The sequence below is a fragment of the Cynoglossus semilaevis genome, chromosome 8 (genome assembly GCF_000523025.1).
Source record: "Cynoglossus semilaevis isolate Cse_v1.0 chromosome 8, Cse_v1.0, whole genome shotgun sequence".
NCBI classification, from domain to species: Eukaryota; Metazoa; Chordata; class Actinopteri; order Pleuronectiformes; family Cynoglossidae; genus Cynoglossus; species Cynoglossus semilaevis.
The window spans coordinates 652,998-670,734 of record NC_024314.1 but is presented as its reverse complement, the minus strand read 5'-3'; the positions used below and the strand labels follow the sequence as shown (position 1 = coordinate 670,734).

Below are 17,737 nucleotides of genomic sequence, written 5' to 3'. Positions count from 1 at the left end.
CTGTCAATTGCAAGGCATACTGTTGTGTAGTTTTCTATTGAGTGATATGCATGGACAGAAGTGAAATTAACTTTTCAAATATTATAATCAGAACTGCAATAATACAGAAGAAATACTCATTTAATTATATATATATATATATATATATATATAAGTATTTTATTTTAAAAACTGGGTCAATAGGCAAACATGAAATAATCAATATACAACCAAATGATCACAAGACTTACATGTGTATAACTGTGTCTGTATACAGGGTTATTTAGATATATTCATACCAGATATTCAATGTTTAAGTCAAACAAAGCAGACTTTTTTTTTTTCAATCAATGAGAAGTAGACTATGTGGCATTACTACCAACATGGCAGTATTATGTATCACTAACCATTGGGTGTTCCTAATCCTCACACGACTTTAAAGATTTTACAGTATTCTTTAGAGATGTTCAGATTTAACAAGGACCAGCACCATTTAAATATGACTGCTTCTACACATTTTGAGTTCATTATTTGGAAATGGGTGACTACCTTAGAGAGGGAAGAGGAGAACAAGAAGGGAACCAGTAACGAACACTGAGGCCCAATGTCCCAGAGGTGACAACTCCACTTTCAGTCCTACTCTTCTTCCCCCAGGACCGAAGCCCTGACCAACAGCTAGAACTCAACAAATATTGAAAAAGAAATGGACCTTTACCTTAAACCACCCCCGCCCCTCCAACTTATGTTTTATTTATTTTTATTGTTTTACCTTAAACCATCCCGCCCCCTCGCCCCACCAACTTATGTTTTATTTATTTTTATTGATAATAATAGTAGAGTTCTTCTGGTGTTTCTGTGATCGATGTAAATAGATTTGGAATCCAGTCGCAGGTCCAATCAGATGTTTTGGTGTGCCTCATCCTCTGGGCCAGGAACTGGGATTGAGTCGATAGGTGTGAGGTTCTCGCACTGTCCAGCTGTGGGGATAAAGACAGACACATTATATGGTATTGGTCAGAACATCGTCCTAGCAATGCAGTGTCTACATAAGCTTGCACCGTGCTTTCTGTTCGGTACACGGACACTACTCACGTGTGTGCGTCACGCGTCTGTATTTGCCGGCCAGGCAGATGTCGTGCTTCTTGGCGGAGACAATTTGTTGGTCTTCTAGCCTCAGACCACTTTCGTGACGTGAGAAAATGAACGAGTAGCTGTCCGCGCATGTGCCGTTCACCTCGTGCACCTTTCTGCATGAGTAATGGACGGCGTAGTTGTCGTAGTCGGTGTCAATCACCCAGTGGTCGTCATCTGTGGAGGCAAAGAGAGGAGGTCAAATGAGTGATCGCTGCTGCTGCGGCATCTGCAGATATTAGCTTTTTATGTCCCTGTATAATAAAAGATTTTATTGGTTAGAATAATGGGGATCACGGTCACTCGACGACAGTCAGAAGTAAAATTAAAAGAGAGGTTTTTTTGGGGGAGGGGGGTGGGTTCTGGCTGAATATTGGTATATCATAAATCTGTACGGCAATCAGAGATTCTACTGCTGTCTAGCTTACAGTTGATTTTCAAAGAATTTCAAAATGAGCTGCAACTCTTTATATATGTTTCATCCTATATTTCTAACAGATTGAAGGTTAATTGTAGACAATTTCAATTTTGAAACATTACTGTGGTTCCCAACATGGGGGCAGGGCCCCATTGGAGGACACATTTTTTAAAATTATGCCACAGTGGGGGAAAAAGCGACTGATTTGTACTTTTATTTCCTTGGTTTTAATGAGAATAGAAAGCTATTTTCCAGAGAAAATAGTCCCAACTACAAGAGGTATTTATTGTGTGATTATTTTGAAGCATATGCTCCTACACAAATGTTTGGGGCAACTTGAATGAAAGTGACATTGATTCAAAATGTTTCCCTAACTTTTTTTAGAAATGAGTTTTCTAGTGTGTCCCCCCCCCCCCCCAAAATGCACTTCTTTTTTCCCTAACTGAAAGCCATTGATGCTCAGTGTCAAGACTAAAGTTTATTGGTCTTAAACCACGCTGCTGCTGCTGCTGCTGCTGCTGCTGCTGTTGCTGTTGTTGCCTTGAATAAACTTTTGCTTAGAAATGGGCTAATGACATGTAGCATAAGTGAAAAGTTCTACTACTTACATCCAGTCTGCAGTAGAGCTGAAACTCCCCAGTACTTCATCTTAAACTTGGCAGGATCACTGGTATCTTCAAAGGTGGCCCTCATATCAGCACACACTTCCCAGTACCTGTAGACCCAACATTATGACAGGTTAGGTAAAGAATGGTTAAAAAGAAAAATATGACTGGCTTATTGTTCACTTAAATTAAGATGCGTTGAAGAGGGAAGAAACTTACTTAAAGATATACACTCTGCCTCTGGCAGTAGCAGTTGTTATTCCGTCTTCGTCAACATTAAAGTTTGCCACGATGTTGTCGAGCAGGAACAAACCATCGGGGTCTTTTTTACCGACAGCGTACCACTGACCTGCGTACTATCAAAGATACAAAGTATATAAAAACTCAATCCAACAGCAAGTTTTACATCATTCACACCCGCATCACTCATCGACTTACCCTTGATTTGTTAAAGTTCTGCATGACCGGTATGTTGGCCACCTGGCAGTCCTGAGCCCAGGACACTGCCAGGAGGCTGAGGGCCACAAGGTAGCGCAACATTCTACGTCACAGAAGAAGAACACATGAAAGGAAGTGAGCCTACTGTACTACCATTTTAATATTTCCTTCAGAATTAGACACATCTTAATGAAACAGCAGCTAACCCAGTACTGATCAATACAAAAAAAAGGAATCTGAAAATGACTTACGTGTCTGTTCTCAAACAGAGGTGAACTGTTCACAGAGATCCTCCAGTGTTCTCTCCCACTTTTGACCTTTTATACACTCCCCTCATGTTGCATAAGAACCTCTGGAAACCTGGACCTCCCCTCTTCTTCCCACTGTTAGCTTTCCTTCCATTGGACAGAATTTACATAAGTCGATGGGTTCTCGCTCACTGATTTGTACACCCTGCACATTTGGCAGACATCAGAGCAGAGTCTTCTTTGTCTTATAAAATCTATAGAGAATGATCTGGAATTACCTCATCGTGCTTCAACGCTGTAACCTGACAGCAAAAAAAAAAAAGAACGGAAAAATCACTTGTTCTGGTCTCATTTTGAATTTTTGTACGTTTCCACTGCTTTGACCTTTTCAGTGCGGATACTTTACACCAGCTTCCCAAAACTTTTTTTTCTGGGGACCCATATTTTAAAATACACAAACCTTTGTGACCCAAGTCTATAGACATGATTCGTAAAATCCTGGAAAACATGACGTGAGACAACCCCCCCAAAAAAAAGATCTCTTGCGACCCAGTCTTTGGGAAACAATGCTTTATGGGTTTTTAAAGAGTGTTAATTTGGAGGGAAAATAATAAGAAAAATGCAAAGAAATATATATATATATTTATTTTTATAACATTTTTTTTCTTGAACAATACACTGTACAATACATAAAATGCCAAAGTCGTTGGATTCTCGAGTATCCGATTGTACCTGAATGCACCTCGGACAAGACAGGTTCTTGACTCCTTGTGTTTTGTTCCCAGTTTGTCGAAATGTGTATTATACGGTGGGAATATAGAGCGTAATAATTGACTTGTGAAAACACATTTGTTGTCTAGCCTTGTCTGTGGGTTTGCAATGGCCGGAAGTCGGTGTAAAAGTTTGTGAACCCCTAAGATAGATGACACAAGGTGAAAAATAGTAAGGCAAGTTCAGGTCACTGACTGCCACTTGAGGCATCCCTGAGGTCTAGTAGTAAGAGGATGTAGGGTTAGAATCCCATTTTGACTGTATGTGGTGAGTTGAGTGAGCATCGATTCCTAGGCTCATGCAAAAGGAACATTTTTTTGTTGTTGTTTTGGACGTGCAAACTACTTATGAACTTTCTGAACTAAACGCCATCTTGCCCTAAGGCACCGGTGCTTCAAACCAACTGTTTGTCTCCTGGACACAGTAACGCTTAGAATCCTTAAATGATTTGATTTGTGAAAATTCTGTCTCTGCAATTGAACGTGTTTGACTATGGTGTGGATACATGTATTTGAAGCACGTGCACACACACACACGTGGGGGACGGGGAGGGGGGTTAGACTGTAATGAATGCAATCCCTGAAGGAAATATTTTGTCAGAGTAACGACATCAGCTGGTGAAACAATCAGACTCTCGGGGGACTTGTGTAGAATACAGCATTGTGTTTGTGTAAACAGTGGAGACTGATGGACTTTAGGCAGAAAATAGTCAATACAGACGCGGGTAAACACGCTCTCACACACACACACACACACACACACATGCAAAGTGGAACGCCTGGGCTGTGAAATCCGTGCAAGTAATATTTGATGTCAGAGTCAAATCAAAAACTGATCCCTGACTAATTTTTGATTGTGTATTTCCATAAGGGCGCGATAGATTTCCCACATCTTCAACATCTAAAGTCCAATCAATCCTCTGATCACTTTTGACTTACACTTTATACAGTGAGAAAAAAAAATCAGGTTCTGAGTTCATGTAACCAGTCCTTTGATGACCTGCTCAAATAAAAAAAAAACTGCAGGTTACATAACCAAAGCCCCAACCAGTTAAAAAAGTGTGCTCTCCCCTACTGTGAGCAGAAACAAAAGCTTTTTTTTCTTCTTGGTACGTAATGACTTTTTTCGACTGTATTCTCGTTATTTTTTATTATTTTCTTTTCTCAGTGTGGCCCTAATACTCCGTTGTAGTAAATACTTTTGTGTATCAAAATCATGATTTCATCAGTTTTCACTGTGTCTCAGGCACGTCTCTTTACAGCCCGTTGTTTATTGATATTTGAGAGACTTCCAGTCGTTCTTGATGTACTGAAAAGTCTGGCACACAAGTGGAACGCTGATATAACGTGCACGTCATTCAGACAAAGCTACTGTGTTAGTCAGTGACTGCCAGTATTTGCATAAACCTTTTATTCTTCCATAAGCAGCTATGGTATTTTGGGGGGAAAAGTACTGCATCTGAATTACTGCCTGTAAACCTTCAGTACACCCATGCAGCAGCAGCAAAAGTCACAGAACTCTCAGGAGCTCCACTTATTTTTAATGGGACAAAAGTGCTGCCCGTTGAATGGTAAAAAGGCTTCACTTCCGACGTGTCTTTTCATGTTTTTGCTTACTTTTATGTCTACGTTTAAAATATCTCTTTTCTTATACTGGAAAGAACATATTTTTAGTGATTGTTTTATACATTTCTATACTGACCTTTCCTTATTTTGTCCTGGAGGACTGCAGTGGTGGCAAATAACATTGTAGTGTAGACCACAGGCCATTAAACAAATACAAATAAAAAAGAAAAAACTCATGTATTTTATATCCTGATGCAGTTCAATTTATTTAGGAGTTTACTGCATTTTCAGGGCCTACTGCAGTATTCTGTAACTGAAAAGAAGTAGAATAGAGATACCAAACTATTTTTTTACTGTTATCAGGCAATTGTATTAATAACTTTCATTTCTTAATGACATGTAAAGTCATGCATAAAGGCTAATATGTTAAAATGCTTTTATCATTTTCTGCGCCATCTATTGGGGAAATGTGGGTATTGCAGGGAAAAGGCAAAAGTATTTTGAAAATATAAATTATATAATTAGTAAAAGTTTGGCGGGCCCCGGCCCTTAGTTTGCCCATGCCTGTTATTAACAGTTGTTAATAGGCCAGACTAAAAAGCTGAACGGCCGCATCCGGCCCACGGCCCTTAGTTTTCCCATGCCTGTTATTAACAGTTGTTAATGATCAAATGTGGTGCTTTTATCATTATTTTTTACAAGAATAATAATCAGTGGAAATACATTTCAGGTGACCTCATATGGGGTCACAACCCCCGGGTTGAAAAACACTGCATTAGGTATTAGCAATAAAACCTGGAAAGAACATGTATGTTTTTGTTTCTTCCCTCAGGTGGGTCGCAAGAAATATTTTTTGGGTCGTCTCACATCATGTTTCCCAGGAGTTTACGAATAATTTCTCTTGACTTGGGTCGCAAAGGTTTCAGACTTTTATGGGTCCCCAGAAAAAAAAGTTTGAATGGGTCCCCAGAAAAGAAAGTTTGAAAGTGAGAAACACTGCTCTAGACGAGGTCTACTTGGGTTGTTACCCTACATGTTAACAATGCCTTCCACAGTGTATGTTACCTACTGCCTTGTTGCTGAGCTCTGACTCAAAGAAATATTTCTCTCGTTATAACTAAACCCGTCTTCACTTCATTTGTGCACCTTCATCCTGTTTCTGCGGTGAAATCACACGTATTATTTTTCATCCCCACTGTCTCGCACCTAAGTAAACACACTCACTCCTTCACAAATAGAATCCACACAATTATTTGTGTGGATTAAAGGCAGCTCTTATTCAACACGGCAATAAATAGTTAGGAACCGACCGGCCGTGCCTGGCTGTCAGACAGCACCAAAGCAGTCAGTGTGACTGGTTAATAATAGCCCGCCCTCTTGGTTTGGGGCCTTGTTATTACATGCTCAAGTCCTACTAATTGGGTAATGCCTGGTTCAGGAAGGGCTGCTGCTTCCATGACAATGGTAATTGCATTAAGGCACATAGGAAGACGGACAGGCTGCACTAAGAGAAAGGTCATTAGAGCTCTGTCACCATTTAGGTACCGTCTCCCTGTGGTCAGCACGGACAACACGGACTGAAGGAAGTCTGGTTAAATGTAGGAGTTTAAATGGATGAACTAAAGTTGTCACATTAGATGTTGAGCTGGCGCCGCACACTAACTGAGCTGCACCAGTCCAATTGGACACCATCGCTCTTTAGCCGTAAAGCACTTGCCTTTTCCTAACATTGGAAGACCGAACCAGCTGCATTATGGATCTCCGCAGCATCCATATCTTCCTGTCTCGACATGTAGCCTCACTTTATTTTAGGCCTGCTTGCACAGCAGCATTCCAGCAGTTCAGTTTTGCTCTTCACTCCCTGAGGCCGACGTTGTGGAACCGAGAATTGGAAAAATGATCGTTTCAAGAAAGGAACACGTTACCAAAGAAGCACAATAGCAAAAAAAAAATGTGTAGCTTAATTTTATTTACGACATATTTGTCCACTCCACTCGCCAACTAGTTCCTGTGCAATATGTGTTTTTATGCTGTACATCGGAAAGGGAGGACTTCAGTATGTGTTTTTACGCTGTACATCGGAAAGGGAGGACTTCAGCGTCGGAGACAGATGTTTAGGATGTTCAAGGGTCAGAGGTCAGCTCAGATTTACCTTGGCTACTTCATTTGGCAATCCGATAATCATCGTTATCGACTCGTTCCTCGGCAAATTCTCATTTCATAAGAATGTTAAAAAATATATGTTGGTTAGACATGAAGGTGGGAGAAATAAGGTGCATGTGATCTGACCTTTGACCTCCGATGCTGACAACTGACTGATATAAAATGATCTGTGCTGGGATTCAAGGGTTTGGACCGCTTAAAGTAAAGGCTTTAATGTCGTGACGTAACCTTAATTAGCAGCTCTGATCCTATCAGCTTCTTAGCAGCATCTCAGCCTTGTCCAGTCCAGTCCAGTCCACTGTGTCCAGGAGTGCGTGTGCGCACACCGATGCAACTCATCCAGCACCTGTTCCCGCTCCAGCCTCGTCATTCCCCATAGCTGGTGATGCTTCTGAGGATAAAGGGAAAATAAAACAATTATATAAGCTCTGAAATGGCAGACAAGGACAGCGTGGAGAAATACCTGGATAACAACCCGCAGTTCGCCAAAGAATATTTCGACAAGAAACTCCGCGCCGATGCCCTGACGGCCGCCTTTTCTGCGCCCGTGGACGTCAAAGACACCGCATCGTTCAAGGATGTTAACTCGGTGCAGGAGGCCGCCATCATCTTCGAGCTGGTTCGGGAGCTGCAGAAGTCCGGGGACATGGAGAAGTCCATGCACAAGGTGCTGCAGAGGCTGGTCATGCTGCTCCAAGCTGACCGGGTCAGCTTTTACATGTGCCGTGCCAGAAACGGAACACCCGAGCTGGCCACTTCCCTCTTTGACGTGACGACGACTTCCACCTACGAAATGAACCTGGTCAACCCTCAGCAGGAGATCGTCTTCCCTCTCGACATGGGCGTCATTGGCCACACAGCGCAATTCAAAAAGCCCCAGAATGTTCCCGATGTCACCAAGGTAAGAAGTGGCCTTTGGAGAAAGTTCTTAGTTAGGACAACAAAACCAACAAACAATAAAACTAAACCACTAAAATAAACTAAAACCCGAGAAGTATCCCATCGTCCTTTGCGCATCCTTGAAAAGCTACTCACGCGGTAATATTTTCAGTTAGCTCCAAGTTTTATTTGCCCCAAAAATAAATAATAAACTGCTGTAAGTCCAAACTTAATTTAAATTGGGATTGTATAAGCCGTTGTGTAAGTACTATTAGTATCAAGTACTTTGCCATTAAATGGATTTACGTTGTCTAATTCTACTTAATTACGAATAACGAACATCGATTTCTCATTGCTGCTAAATTATATCTGTAGTAATGAGTACTCAACCGTTAATACTACGTCATTTTATTAGTAGTCAGTATCAAATACCTCTTTATCGCTATATTTCCTACTAGTAACAAGATATTGTGAATACTGCTTCAGGATTAGAAGAACTTGGTGCTATATAATAACTGTCAGTATTATTCTTTAAGAATAACGCAAAAGTGTTAAAAATCTGACAATGTAGCAATTTAAAGAGATATTTTATTAAGATGTATTTTAAAAATTATCAAAAAATGTCCATTAATAAAAAAATATGCATTTTTTTTGTTTTATCGAATTAATGAATCTTGGTTTTACAGTAAATTTGTCAATATTTAGTCCAATATAAATAATGTTTTATATAATTTATTAAAAGGGATAAAGGGCTGTGATAATCAAACAATGCAAGTCTAAGGTTAATTTTTTCCGTATTATGTTGCATGCCAATTTTCTTTGCTAATTTATATACTAAGTGTAAAACCTTCCACTCATGCTGCATCTTAGCATCAAGTTTGGGGAAAAAAATTAATATATACTAAAGTTGTGAGTTAAAAGACTAACGTGTGACGTAAAAAGTTACAGTGTTGTTGTTGCTTTTTTCCATGGTAAGGTCGTGTGTTGTTGAAAATCAACTTTCTGCTGCTTCTCTCTTGATGCAGAATCCAAAGTTCTGTGACTTTGTGGACAAACAGACAGGATATAAGACCAAATGTATGCTTACATTCCCCGTAATGGCTGAGAAAGAATGCCTGGGAGTTGTCACAGCACTGAATAAACAAGGAGCTGACAGTTTCTCAGCGGAGGATGAGGCTGTAAGTGCGCACAAACACACACACACACACACACATATATATATTTATATATATATACACACACACACACACACACACATGCACCAGCCAGCATGCTGAGCTCATACATAAGTTGGGACACTGCAGTGCACAGTGGACACTAATGATTAGATTTGAAGAAAACCTGATACATTCATTGAATAGTACTACAGTATACCATTGTAACAATATAATAAACAACAACGTTTTATTCAGGGATGTCCGATTATATTGGCTGCCTAATATTATCAGTCGATATTGGCATAATTTTATTTATTTATAATTATGTAATATCTGTAAGAATCGTTTTCGATAATGAAAACCCCAAAACACAATGCCTGGGTTTGGCCAGATGATTTGTGCCCTAAATATAGTGTTTGGGGATAAAAGGCTGTATACTGACAGCAACTGAAAGTCACTAGATGGCAGCAATGCAGCTCATTTATTAATCTTTTTAAAAAAACTGGATTATATTCAGAATGCTGGAGCCAGCAACTCATACAGTGGGTTGTACAGATAAATAAATACATATTACCATGCCTATATCAGTTGATATTGGAATCGGAAATTAATTGTTTGGAAAATATGGGCATATCGAACATCGGCAAAAAGTTAATATCTGACATCTTTAGTTTTATATCTTAAATAGTTCAATGGATAGGAAGGTCGTTAGAAAGCTTAGCTTTACATGTAGTCAGCTGTGTATGTCGCTATGTTACAGTCCCCAAATTAACCAACAGTGTTGTGTCAGGAGTGGCATCCAGCAAATAACGCTGCTCTTGATTTATATGCATGGATTTTGTGCTCATTCAAATATTAAATAGTACAATTTTAAAGGTCAAAATGTTGTGTAAAATTATACTTCACTTAAGTAAAAATTGCTTATTTTTACATCAGAACTGAGAAGTCAATTCAGTTATATTTACAGACAAGCCAATCATACAAAATGTTAAGTACTCAGTAATCATTATCCAATCAGTTCTGACTGAAGTGCTACACACTAATTAATGCTATATATTATTCACGGAGTAATCTACAGTTTTAATTACATACATTGGTACTTGATCTGCAGGACTGGTCCCAGACCTAGGGCTGTTATCATTTATTAGCATTACTATTATTATCATCATACTGTAGTCACTTTTCATTTGTCACTGGTTGTAAAGCTGCTTCTACTGTGTGGTACTGGTTGAATTTTAACAATTATACAGTCTGACATTACTTTTGTAGTGATTTGTCTGTTCTCTTTCACTGCTTATTGTCACCAGCTGGTACTGATATTTATTTTCTCTCCAGATATGTTCCAAATACATTTTTTAGGATTATCCAGAAGCCTCAGCTATCGTATCTGGTGTTAGTTTATAGTAAAAGATGGAGAAGGAAAAACAGAAAACAGATTTGTGTGGAAATAATACAAAGGTAAAAATGATACCAATAAGCTGCTTTAACCACCAGTCATGACAGCAGCTGGTAATAAAGATAATGGCTGTAATTACATTGAGCCAGCAGAGAGCAATAATGTCAGTGTTAGTCAGGCCTCGGTACCTTGACATGGCTGCCTGAGAGCGCTGAGCTGAAAGAGGGGAATACTAACTTCATTAGAAATATCTCATTACTGTGGTCTTTATTTAAATATAGCCCACTCTTTATTCCATTTAGCAGAGAGTTCATCTGATAACCAACTTTCTTTGCTTAGATCAACGTCATGTTTTATCTGCCTGACAAACAGCTATTTCTAACCAGAAGCAGCTTTTTTTTTTTCCTTTTGCTTCGTTCACTGCATTTGTCGCAAAGTCCACGCAAAAGTCAATAGTTTTACATCATCAAACTGTCGAGTTGTTGATCCACCGCTGCCTTCATCAATAACATAATGGGGTTTCTTGTTTTGTTTTGTTTTTTTACATTGTCTGGATTGATTGAAATGACACAAACATGAAGAAATGTTTTAATGTATATTTCAAAATATGAAGTTTATATTATATATAATATTATGTCATGCACTGACCTTTCAACCTGTCTTTACTATGTTAAATGTGCAACATTTTAAAGACTTAGAATCAATTTTGATATGAACTAAATCACAGCTTCCTCGAGTATTTCCCTCTCCACACCACTTTTTTGTTTGTTCTTCACGTTTAAACCCGTCGTTGTTTAAACCTCTACTCTGGTTTGGTTCTCAGCTTTTCCACAAGTACATGAACTTTGCTCAAGTCATCGCCCTGCAGCATTACACAGCTTACATGTACAACGTGGAGTCCAGGAGGAGTCAGGTAAACTGAACTGTGATATTTTAAATTAAGGCTGCTCCAAAAGTAAAAAAAAGCAAACTAGTTTATATATACACAACATAAAAATGATTCATGTTTTCTCTACCATTCTCTACCAATGTATTAATTTAATAAATGGCTTTCCGTAATACAATTTTACAGCCATATATTTAAGTATTTATTTAATCTAATTCTTAACCAAAAATGTGTTTGGTAGTAACAACTGAATTGTCTTGTATAAATTATCATGCGCCTAACAGTCACTAGGTTTATTTAACCCTTTCAATTTACTTTAAGAAATTCCTAAATGTGAATATTTGAACTTGGCTTTGATGGCAGCGTGGCATGTGCCACTAATCTTGTCTTAATGCCTTTAAACAACACTGTAAAAAGTTTATAAAAAATAGATTTTATCCAAAGACCCGATTAACTTTGTTAATTAAGACTGGGCATCGAACCAGTGACCTGTTTGCTGTAAGGGCGGTCTTATCAAGCCCATCCACATCTCCATATTTTTTAGGCCACCCACATCATCTTAGTGTGTGCTTCGTCTTTTAAAGTACTCGGAACTCTTTTTCAAAGCACATTTTTCAGTTTAACCAAAAATTGAATTTCTACTCAGTACAATTTCCCAACTATGGCACAATTAAAGAAACACTTGAATTAATTTGCCCCACTGTGGCCCCTGCCATAGCTCTAAGCCCCTCATTTTGGGAACCACTGCATTAATGCTTTGGTGTCCTTTGGGATTTTAAATAACAAAATGCAAACAATACCAGGACTGAAAAATGTGACTTTTTATTAAATGATAATCTCTTCAAGTGCTATTTTTCTTTTGAAGGTGCTGCTGTGGTCGGCCAGTAAAGTGTTTGAGGAGTTGACGGATATTGAGAGACAGTTCCACAAAGCCCTCTACACTGTTAGGACCTATCTACAATGTGAAAGATACTCAGTGGGCCTCTTAGACATGACCAAAGAAAAGGTTAGTCTGGAGTGGTGTTTTGCTGAGTAAAACATACTTGGTGTCTTATGTTAACACTTTCCAACCATATTGTCTGTGTGTTTTTTACCTGCAGGAATTCTATGATGAATGGCCAGTAAAACTGGGAGACGTGGAACCATATAAAGGTCCTAAAACACCAGATGGCAGGGTAAGTAATTCATTTTTCACCTCATTTACATCATATTTGACACATGTGGTGTTTTAACACTCTTCAACCTTTCTGCCACCTGACATTGCTATAAATAGAGCACTGGTCATTTTTAAGATGATTTTCTTTCCACACAGGAAGTCAACTTTTACAAAATCATTGACTACCTCCTGGAGAGCAAAGAAGAAATCAAAGTCATACCGTAAGTGTGGATGTAGACCTTAAACAGTTTTTTACTTGTTTGGATTTTTAGGTGTTCTTTGTTATTTTTGTGTATTTTAACTGTGCAAAAAATGAAAATACAAATACAAAAGATATATGAAATACAGCAGATAAGACAAATAAAAAAGATATATGAAATACAGCAGATAAGATTCTGATCTTCAGTATATACAGCAATTAAAATAGTTCAAATATTTAGATAGAATCCACAAGCCATATCCTTTCAAACTAAAAGCACTGATTTAAGTTAAATAAACATAAACTATTCTCATGATGTAGTAACCAATAGGAGTGAATACATCTGATGTCTCAGGCTGCTCTACAGTATAAGAAATCCTCTGCCTTTCATGTAGGGACCATTTTTACTATAAATCGAACAGTTTATTTTTCTACACAACAGCACTGATAGTGTGTGAGGAAGTGAAATTGCCCACTACTGAAAAAACGTTGCTGTTATATTTTGTCAGATAGCAGCATCCCTGTCATTTCAAATAGATCAAAAGCTGTTCATTTTTCACTCTGCATCAGTCCACTGTTTACATCAGAGTGAGATTTCTCACAGGTGTCATTTTGGAACTACGGTGAGAGAAAAGCGGGGATGTGAATTGTAGGAATGTAGAAATGTATTCAGCGATGATTGTCAACGCTGTTTAACATGCTTGAGTCCTGTTCTCACTCCAGCTGTCTTCTTTTCAGGGCTCCGCCTGCAGATCACTGGGCTCTAGTCAGTGGGCTGCCCACCTATGTCGCAGAGAATGGCTTTGTAAGTCTCTCGCAGCAGTTGACAGAATTACAGAGCAAAAGAAAGTAACCAGAAGCAGAGTTGTCACGTCACAGGGACATGTCAACAGCTAGAGCAGTCAGAGAGAAAGGAAGACAGAAACAGGATTGGACAGATGGTCAAGATGAACATGAGTTGAGATGATTCATACCATATCATGTATTACATTGAAACGTACCATGATGTACTACACCAGGGGTGTCGAACTCATTTTCACCAGGGGCCACATCAGCAATGTGGCCCCTGCAATGTAAATGGAAATGGAAGACTGTATAGATCAGGGATGCTCCAACCCCCAGTCCGCAGACCAATACCAGTCCATAGGTCATTTGGTACCGGGCTGCAGTGGGACACTACTTTACTGTGAATAATTTACTTAATTTTAAAAAATCCAGTCATATTCATTTTATTTATTTATTTAAATATAATCTGGCAATATTTTAAAACAATAGGTCACAGGTAACAGGTGGTACTGGCTGACCTGTCCTTGAAACAAAAAGGTTGCAGACCGCTGGTATAGATGTAACTACTCCATAACGGACTAATACATGTTTCTGCAGTTGATTATTATGTATTCAAGCTAAAAAATATAGTTCATTGCTGTGTAATAAAAAAAGGTTAAGAAACTCTCCTGCATGGGTTTTACTAAATGCTTTTTATGCTCCCGCAAGCCACACAAAACGGCTTGACAGGCCGCATTTGGCCCCCTGGCCTTGAGTTTGACACATGTACTACACCTTATTGTACTGTACAGTATGATATGGTATCATATATGTTATATTGTATGACACAACATCCTATATATCATCATGTATTGCGTTGAATTGCATATTGTGTCACAGTAATTCTTATATCATATTCAAATACTTTTATGTGTGCAACAAAAAGTATTTTGCATAAAAATGTTGGTATGTAAATGTATTGTTCATGTTTTTTTTTTTTTATGACTCCAGATTTGCAACATGATGAATGTGGCAGCAGATGACTTCTTCATGTTCCAGGTAAGGAGGGGTGTATAACTGGGTACGACATAAACATCAACTCAATATTTTACAAAAATATCATCCTTACTCTAATATATGAAGTATTGTTTTTTTAAATTAATTTAAAGCTATGACATACCACGTTCCCTCTTCACTCTTGAGTAATTGATGTTGATGTGTGTGGCTCTCAGAAAACCGCTGTGGATGAGACGGGGTTCATCATCAAGAACGTCTTGTCGCTGCCGATTGTCAACAAGAAGGAAGAAATTGTGGGCATTGCCACTTTCTTTAACAGGAAAGACGGAAAACCCTTCGATGAACATGACGAACAGATCACTGAGGTCAGCAGCACGGTTCCACTTCCCATGATTTATACCTGTGGTATTCAGAGAGTCATTCGTCACTGCGTAATAAAATGTGGCATGGTGGACTAGAGAAATATCCCTATCTATCTGTCTGTCTGTCCGTCCATCCATCTATCCATCAATCTCTCTGTCTATCAGGTTAACTAAATGAACTTTAATCATATATTTTCTTGTGTTTACATCTCTCCCACTTCCTTTGTTTTGGTTCAGGCCCTGACGCAGTTCCTCGGCTGGTCTGTGCTCAACTGCGACACCTACGACAAGCTGAACCGTATGGAGTACAGGAAAGATATTGCGCAAGAGATGCTGATGTACCAAACCAAATGCACAAAGGATGAGCTGCAGTCCATTCTGGTCAGTGTTTTTTTTTCTGCAGCTTCTCTACCTTTGAAAGCCTAGACATTTTTACAAAACCCCTCTTGTGCAGGAATCGGAACTGTCCTTAAAGGTTAATTCAGCATGAATCACATTTTAATGGTGATGTGGCAGCTAATAATTTAACATTTATCCTCAGGAAACTGAGTATTGTTTTACAAGTGGGTCTTTGAGTGTTTGTCTGAGAAGCCCTGGACATCAGGAAGTTTTCCCCAGTCTATGTTACTGAAGTAGAAATTCAAGCTGCATATTGGTTCCGATGACAGCGGCCTGTTCATGTGCAGCATGGAAATGTCAGTTCTAATGATTGTTCCTTCTCTTATGACCAGAACACCAAAGAAAAGTTCGATGCAGAGCCAGAAGACTGTGACCAGAAAGAGATGTATAAACTCTTGGTACGTGTATTATTCTTTTTGTTTGTTTTCAATTGATGTGAAGAACTTTTATGGCCGTTACATGAACATGTCAAAAAGAAATTGTATATCCATGAACCAAAGTTATTAAAATGTTGTGAGTTGATTGTCAGTCCAGTTGAACTTCCCCTGTTAAATAAATAATACAGTCAACACCAAATACACACAATCTGTATTTTGGAGTGTTTAATTGTGCCTCTGTGTTTGACATTTTATGCAGCGAACAACCTGCCCGCCGGCGAACAACGTAAACGGTGAAGATATATACAAGTTCTCCTTCAGTGACTTCCCAGTTACGGAGCACGACCTCATCAAAACTGGCATTCGTATTTTCTTTGAACTTGGAGTGGTGGAAAAGTTTAAGGTTCCCGCAGAGGTCAGTCACGCAGTCTGTTATATTCTTAATTATTTTTTTTACAATGTGGGCTTTGTAAAAGTTGTTTTTCCAAACAGTATAAAAGCTCTTCATGTAGAATTCTGTTGTAAATATGACAGAGAAATAAAGCTAGTGACATCACAGTGGTTCATCTCTCATCATCATGAAATGCATTGTTGTTGTAATTTATGGTCAGTATACGCGCTGAAAAAGCATAGACTTTATAAGCTCCTGCAGGCCACGCAATATGACTTGTTGGGTCGCATTTGGCCCACAGGCCTTGAGTTTGACACATGTGGTATACATCATTCTCTTTCTGTGTCTTCTCCACGACTGTCAGACGTTGACAAGGTGGATGTACACAGTGAGGAAGGGTTACCGTGATATCACCTACCACAACTGGAGGCATGGCTTCAACGTAGGCCACACCATGTTCTGTCTGCTCCAGGTAAAACTCGTAACAACATCCACCAGTGACTTTCCAGCAGGTACATTTAGCCATTAAGTTACAGTTATATCTCCCACCTTTAATCTCCACTCAAGCATGTAAAAGACAAATATTTAAGGCTTTGGTTGCCAGTAAAAATCTTTCTTTTTAAAAATGACTGTATGCTAATCCTATATGGCAGCCTCCATAAATCTTCAATAAAGTCTCTTATGTGAAAAGCAAAACTCTATGAAATGCTTGATATGCTAGATTTTATACATACAAATTACAGTGGAACCTCGAGATACGAGCATAATCCGTTCCAGGACCGATATCGCAAATCATATTTTCCCATAAGAAATAACAGAAAAAAGAATTAATCTGTTCCGGCCCTCTAAAAAACTCCCTCATTAGTGCTAATAACAATGGAAAAAACATATTTTTAATTATTATAGAGACAAATACACACAAAAATATAGTATATAAGGATTCCTGTGATATAAAATAAAATGAGGTTTTAATTATGAGTTCTTACCTACGACACAGACGATACAGTAGCGTCTAATGGTGGCATTTGTGGAGGAGGACGGGGGAGGAAGGAAGGGAAGAGAGTTGGCCCGTATGTAAACACTTTATTCCATAGAGTACCTTACCTTAACTTAGCTTAGGTATTATTTTTATTTCATTTTTTTCTATTTTGTATTCTTTCTTTAGCGGGCGCTCATTTTTAACAGCAATTTTATGCTTTATTTCCATGGTCATCATGCGTTTGCTCGTATCCTAAATTTTGTTGTTCCCCCGTGTTACAATGAAAATAATAGAATGTAATAAATGATAATGACGCTCGTATCTAGAGGTTCCACTGTACCACCATATAGGGTTTTATTAAAGCAGACTATTAGTGAGAAATAACAGTAACAGACTGTTTTATTTGGTCAAAATGACTGCTCCTAAAAAAAATAAAATCTCTATGTGTCTTTCCCT

At 38.6% G+C, this 17,737-nt stretch overlaps 2 protein-coding genes across 4 annotated transcripts in view; one reads left to right on the top strand and one right to left on the bottom strand.

Annotated features, from left to right (window-relative positions):
• Positions 1-133: 133 nt before the first annotated feature.
• On the bottom strand, positions 134-2,972 carry rbp4 (retinol binding protein 4, plasma). Of its 3 annotated transcripts, none has more exons than XR_003050330.1 (7): positions 2,823-2,972; positions 2,572-2,674; positions 2,353-2,489; positions 2,137-2,243; positions 1,072-1,287; positions 785-956; positions 134-723 (listed from the first exon to the last, which is right to left on the bottom strand). XR_003050330.1 is itself a non-coding variant. In XM_025057673.1 (6 exons), exons 2-6 carry the CDS (start codon positions 2,671-2,673, stop codon positions 877-879), a joined length of 642 nt encoding a protein of 213 aa, XP_024913441.1. In that variant the 5' UTR covers position 2,674; positions 2,823-2,972; the 3' UTR covers positions 779-876. The 3 variants fall into 3 exon arrangements, 1 of the variants encoding a protein (XP_024913441.1); XR_003050331.1 differs by having other exon boundaries at positions 134-744; positions 806-956; XM_025057673.1 differs by lacking the exon at positions 134-723 and having other exon boundaries at positions 779-956.
• Positions 2,973-7,705: 4,733 nt separating this feature from the next.
• pde6c (phosphodiesterase 6C, cGMP-specific, cone, alpha prime) overlaps positions 7,706-17,737 on the top strand; it is a 16,541-nt gene continuing 6,509 nt past the window's right edge. The window contains exons 1-13 of the mRNA XM_025057489.1: positions 7,706-8,219; positions 9,223-9,375; positions 11,574-11,663; positions 12,502-12,642; positions 12,737-12,811; positions 12,949-13,013; positions 13,730-13,796; positions 14,768-14,815; positions 14,989-15,138; positions 15,373-15,516; positions 15,867-15,932; positions 16,171-16,326; positions 16,667-16,803. Of these exons, the coding sequence (XP_024913257.1) occupies positions 7,752-8,219; positions 9,223-9,375; positions 11,574-11,663; positions 12,502-12,642; positions 12,737-12,811; positions 12,949-13,013; positions 13,730-13,796; positions 14,768-14,815; positions 14,989-15,138; positions 15,373-15,516; positions 15,867-15,932; positions 16,171-16,326; positions 16,667-16,803 (1,760 nt within the window). The 5' untranslated portion in view covers positions 7,706-7,751. The remainder of the gene's footprint in view (positions 8,220-9,222; positions 9,376-11,573; positions 11,664-12,501; positions 12,643-12,736; positions 12,812-12,948; positions 13,014-13,729; positions 13,797-14,767; positions 14,816-14,988; positions 15,139-15,372; positions 15,517-15,866; positions 15,933-16,170; positions 16,327-16,666; positions 16,804-17,737) is intronic.

Excerpts from the sequence above, each read along its gene's own strand:
- rbp4 (XM_025057673.1), bottom strand. The coding sequence starts at position 2,673 with ATGTTGCGCTACCTTGTGGCCCTCAGCCTCCTGGCAGTGTCCTGGGCT. Across the intron at positions 2,490-2,571 it reads AGAACTTTAACAAATCAAGG|TACGCAGGTCAGTGGTACGC; the intron begins GTAAGTCGATGA and ends TATCTTTGATAG. Across the intron at positions 1,288-2,136 it reads AGCTCTACTGCAGACTGGAT|ATGACGACCACTGGGTGATT; the intron begins GTAAGTAGTAGA and ends TTGCCTCCACAG.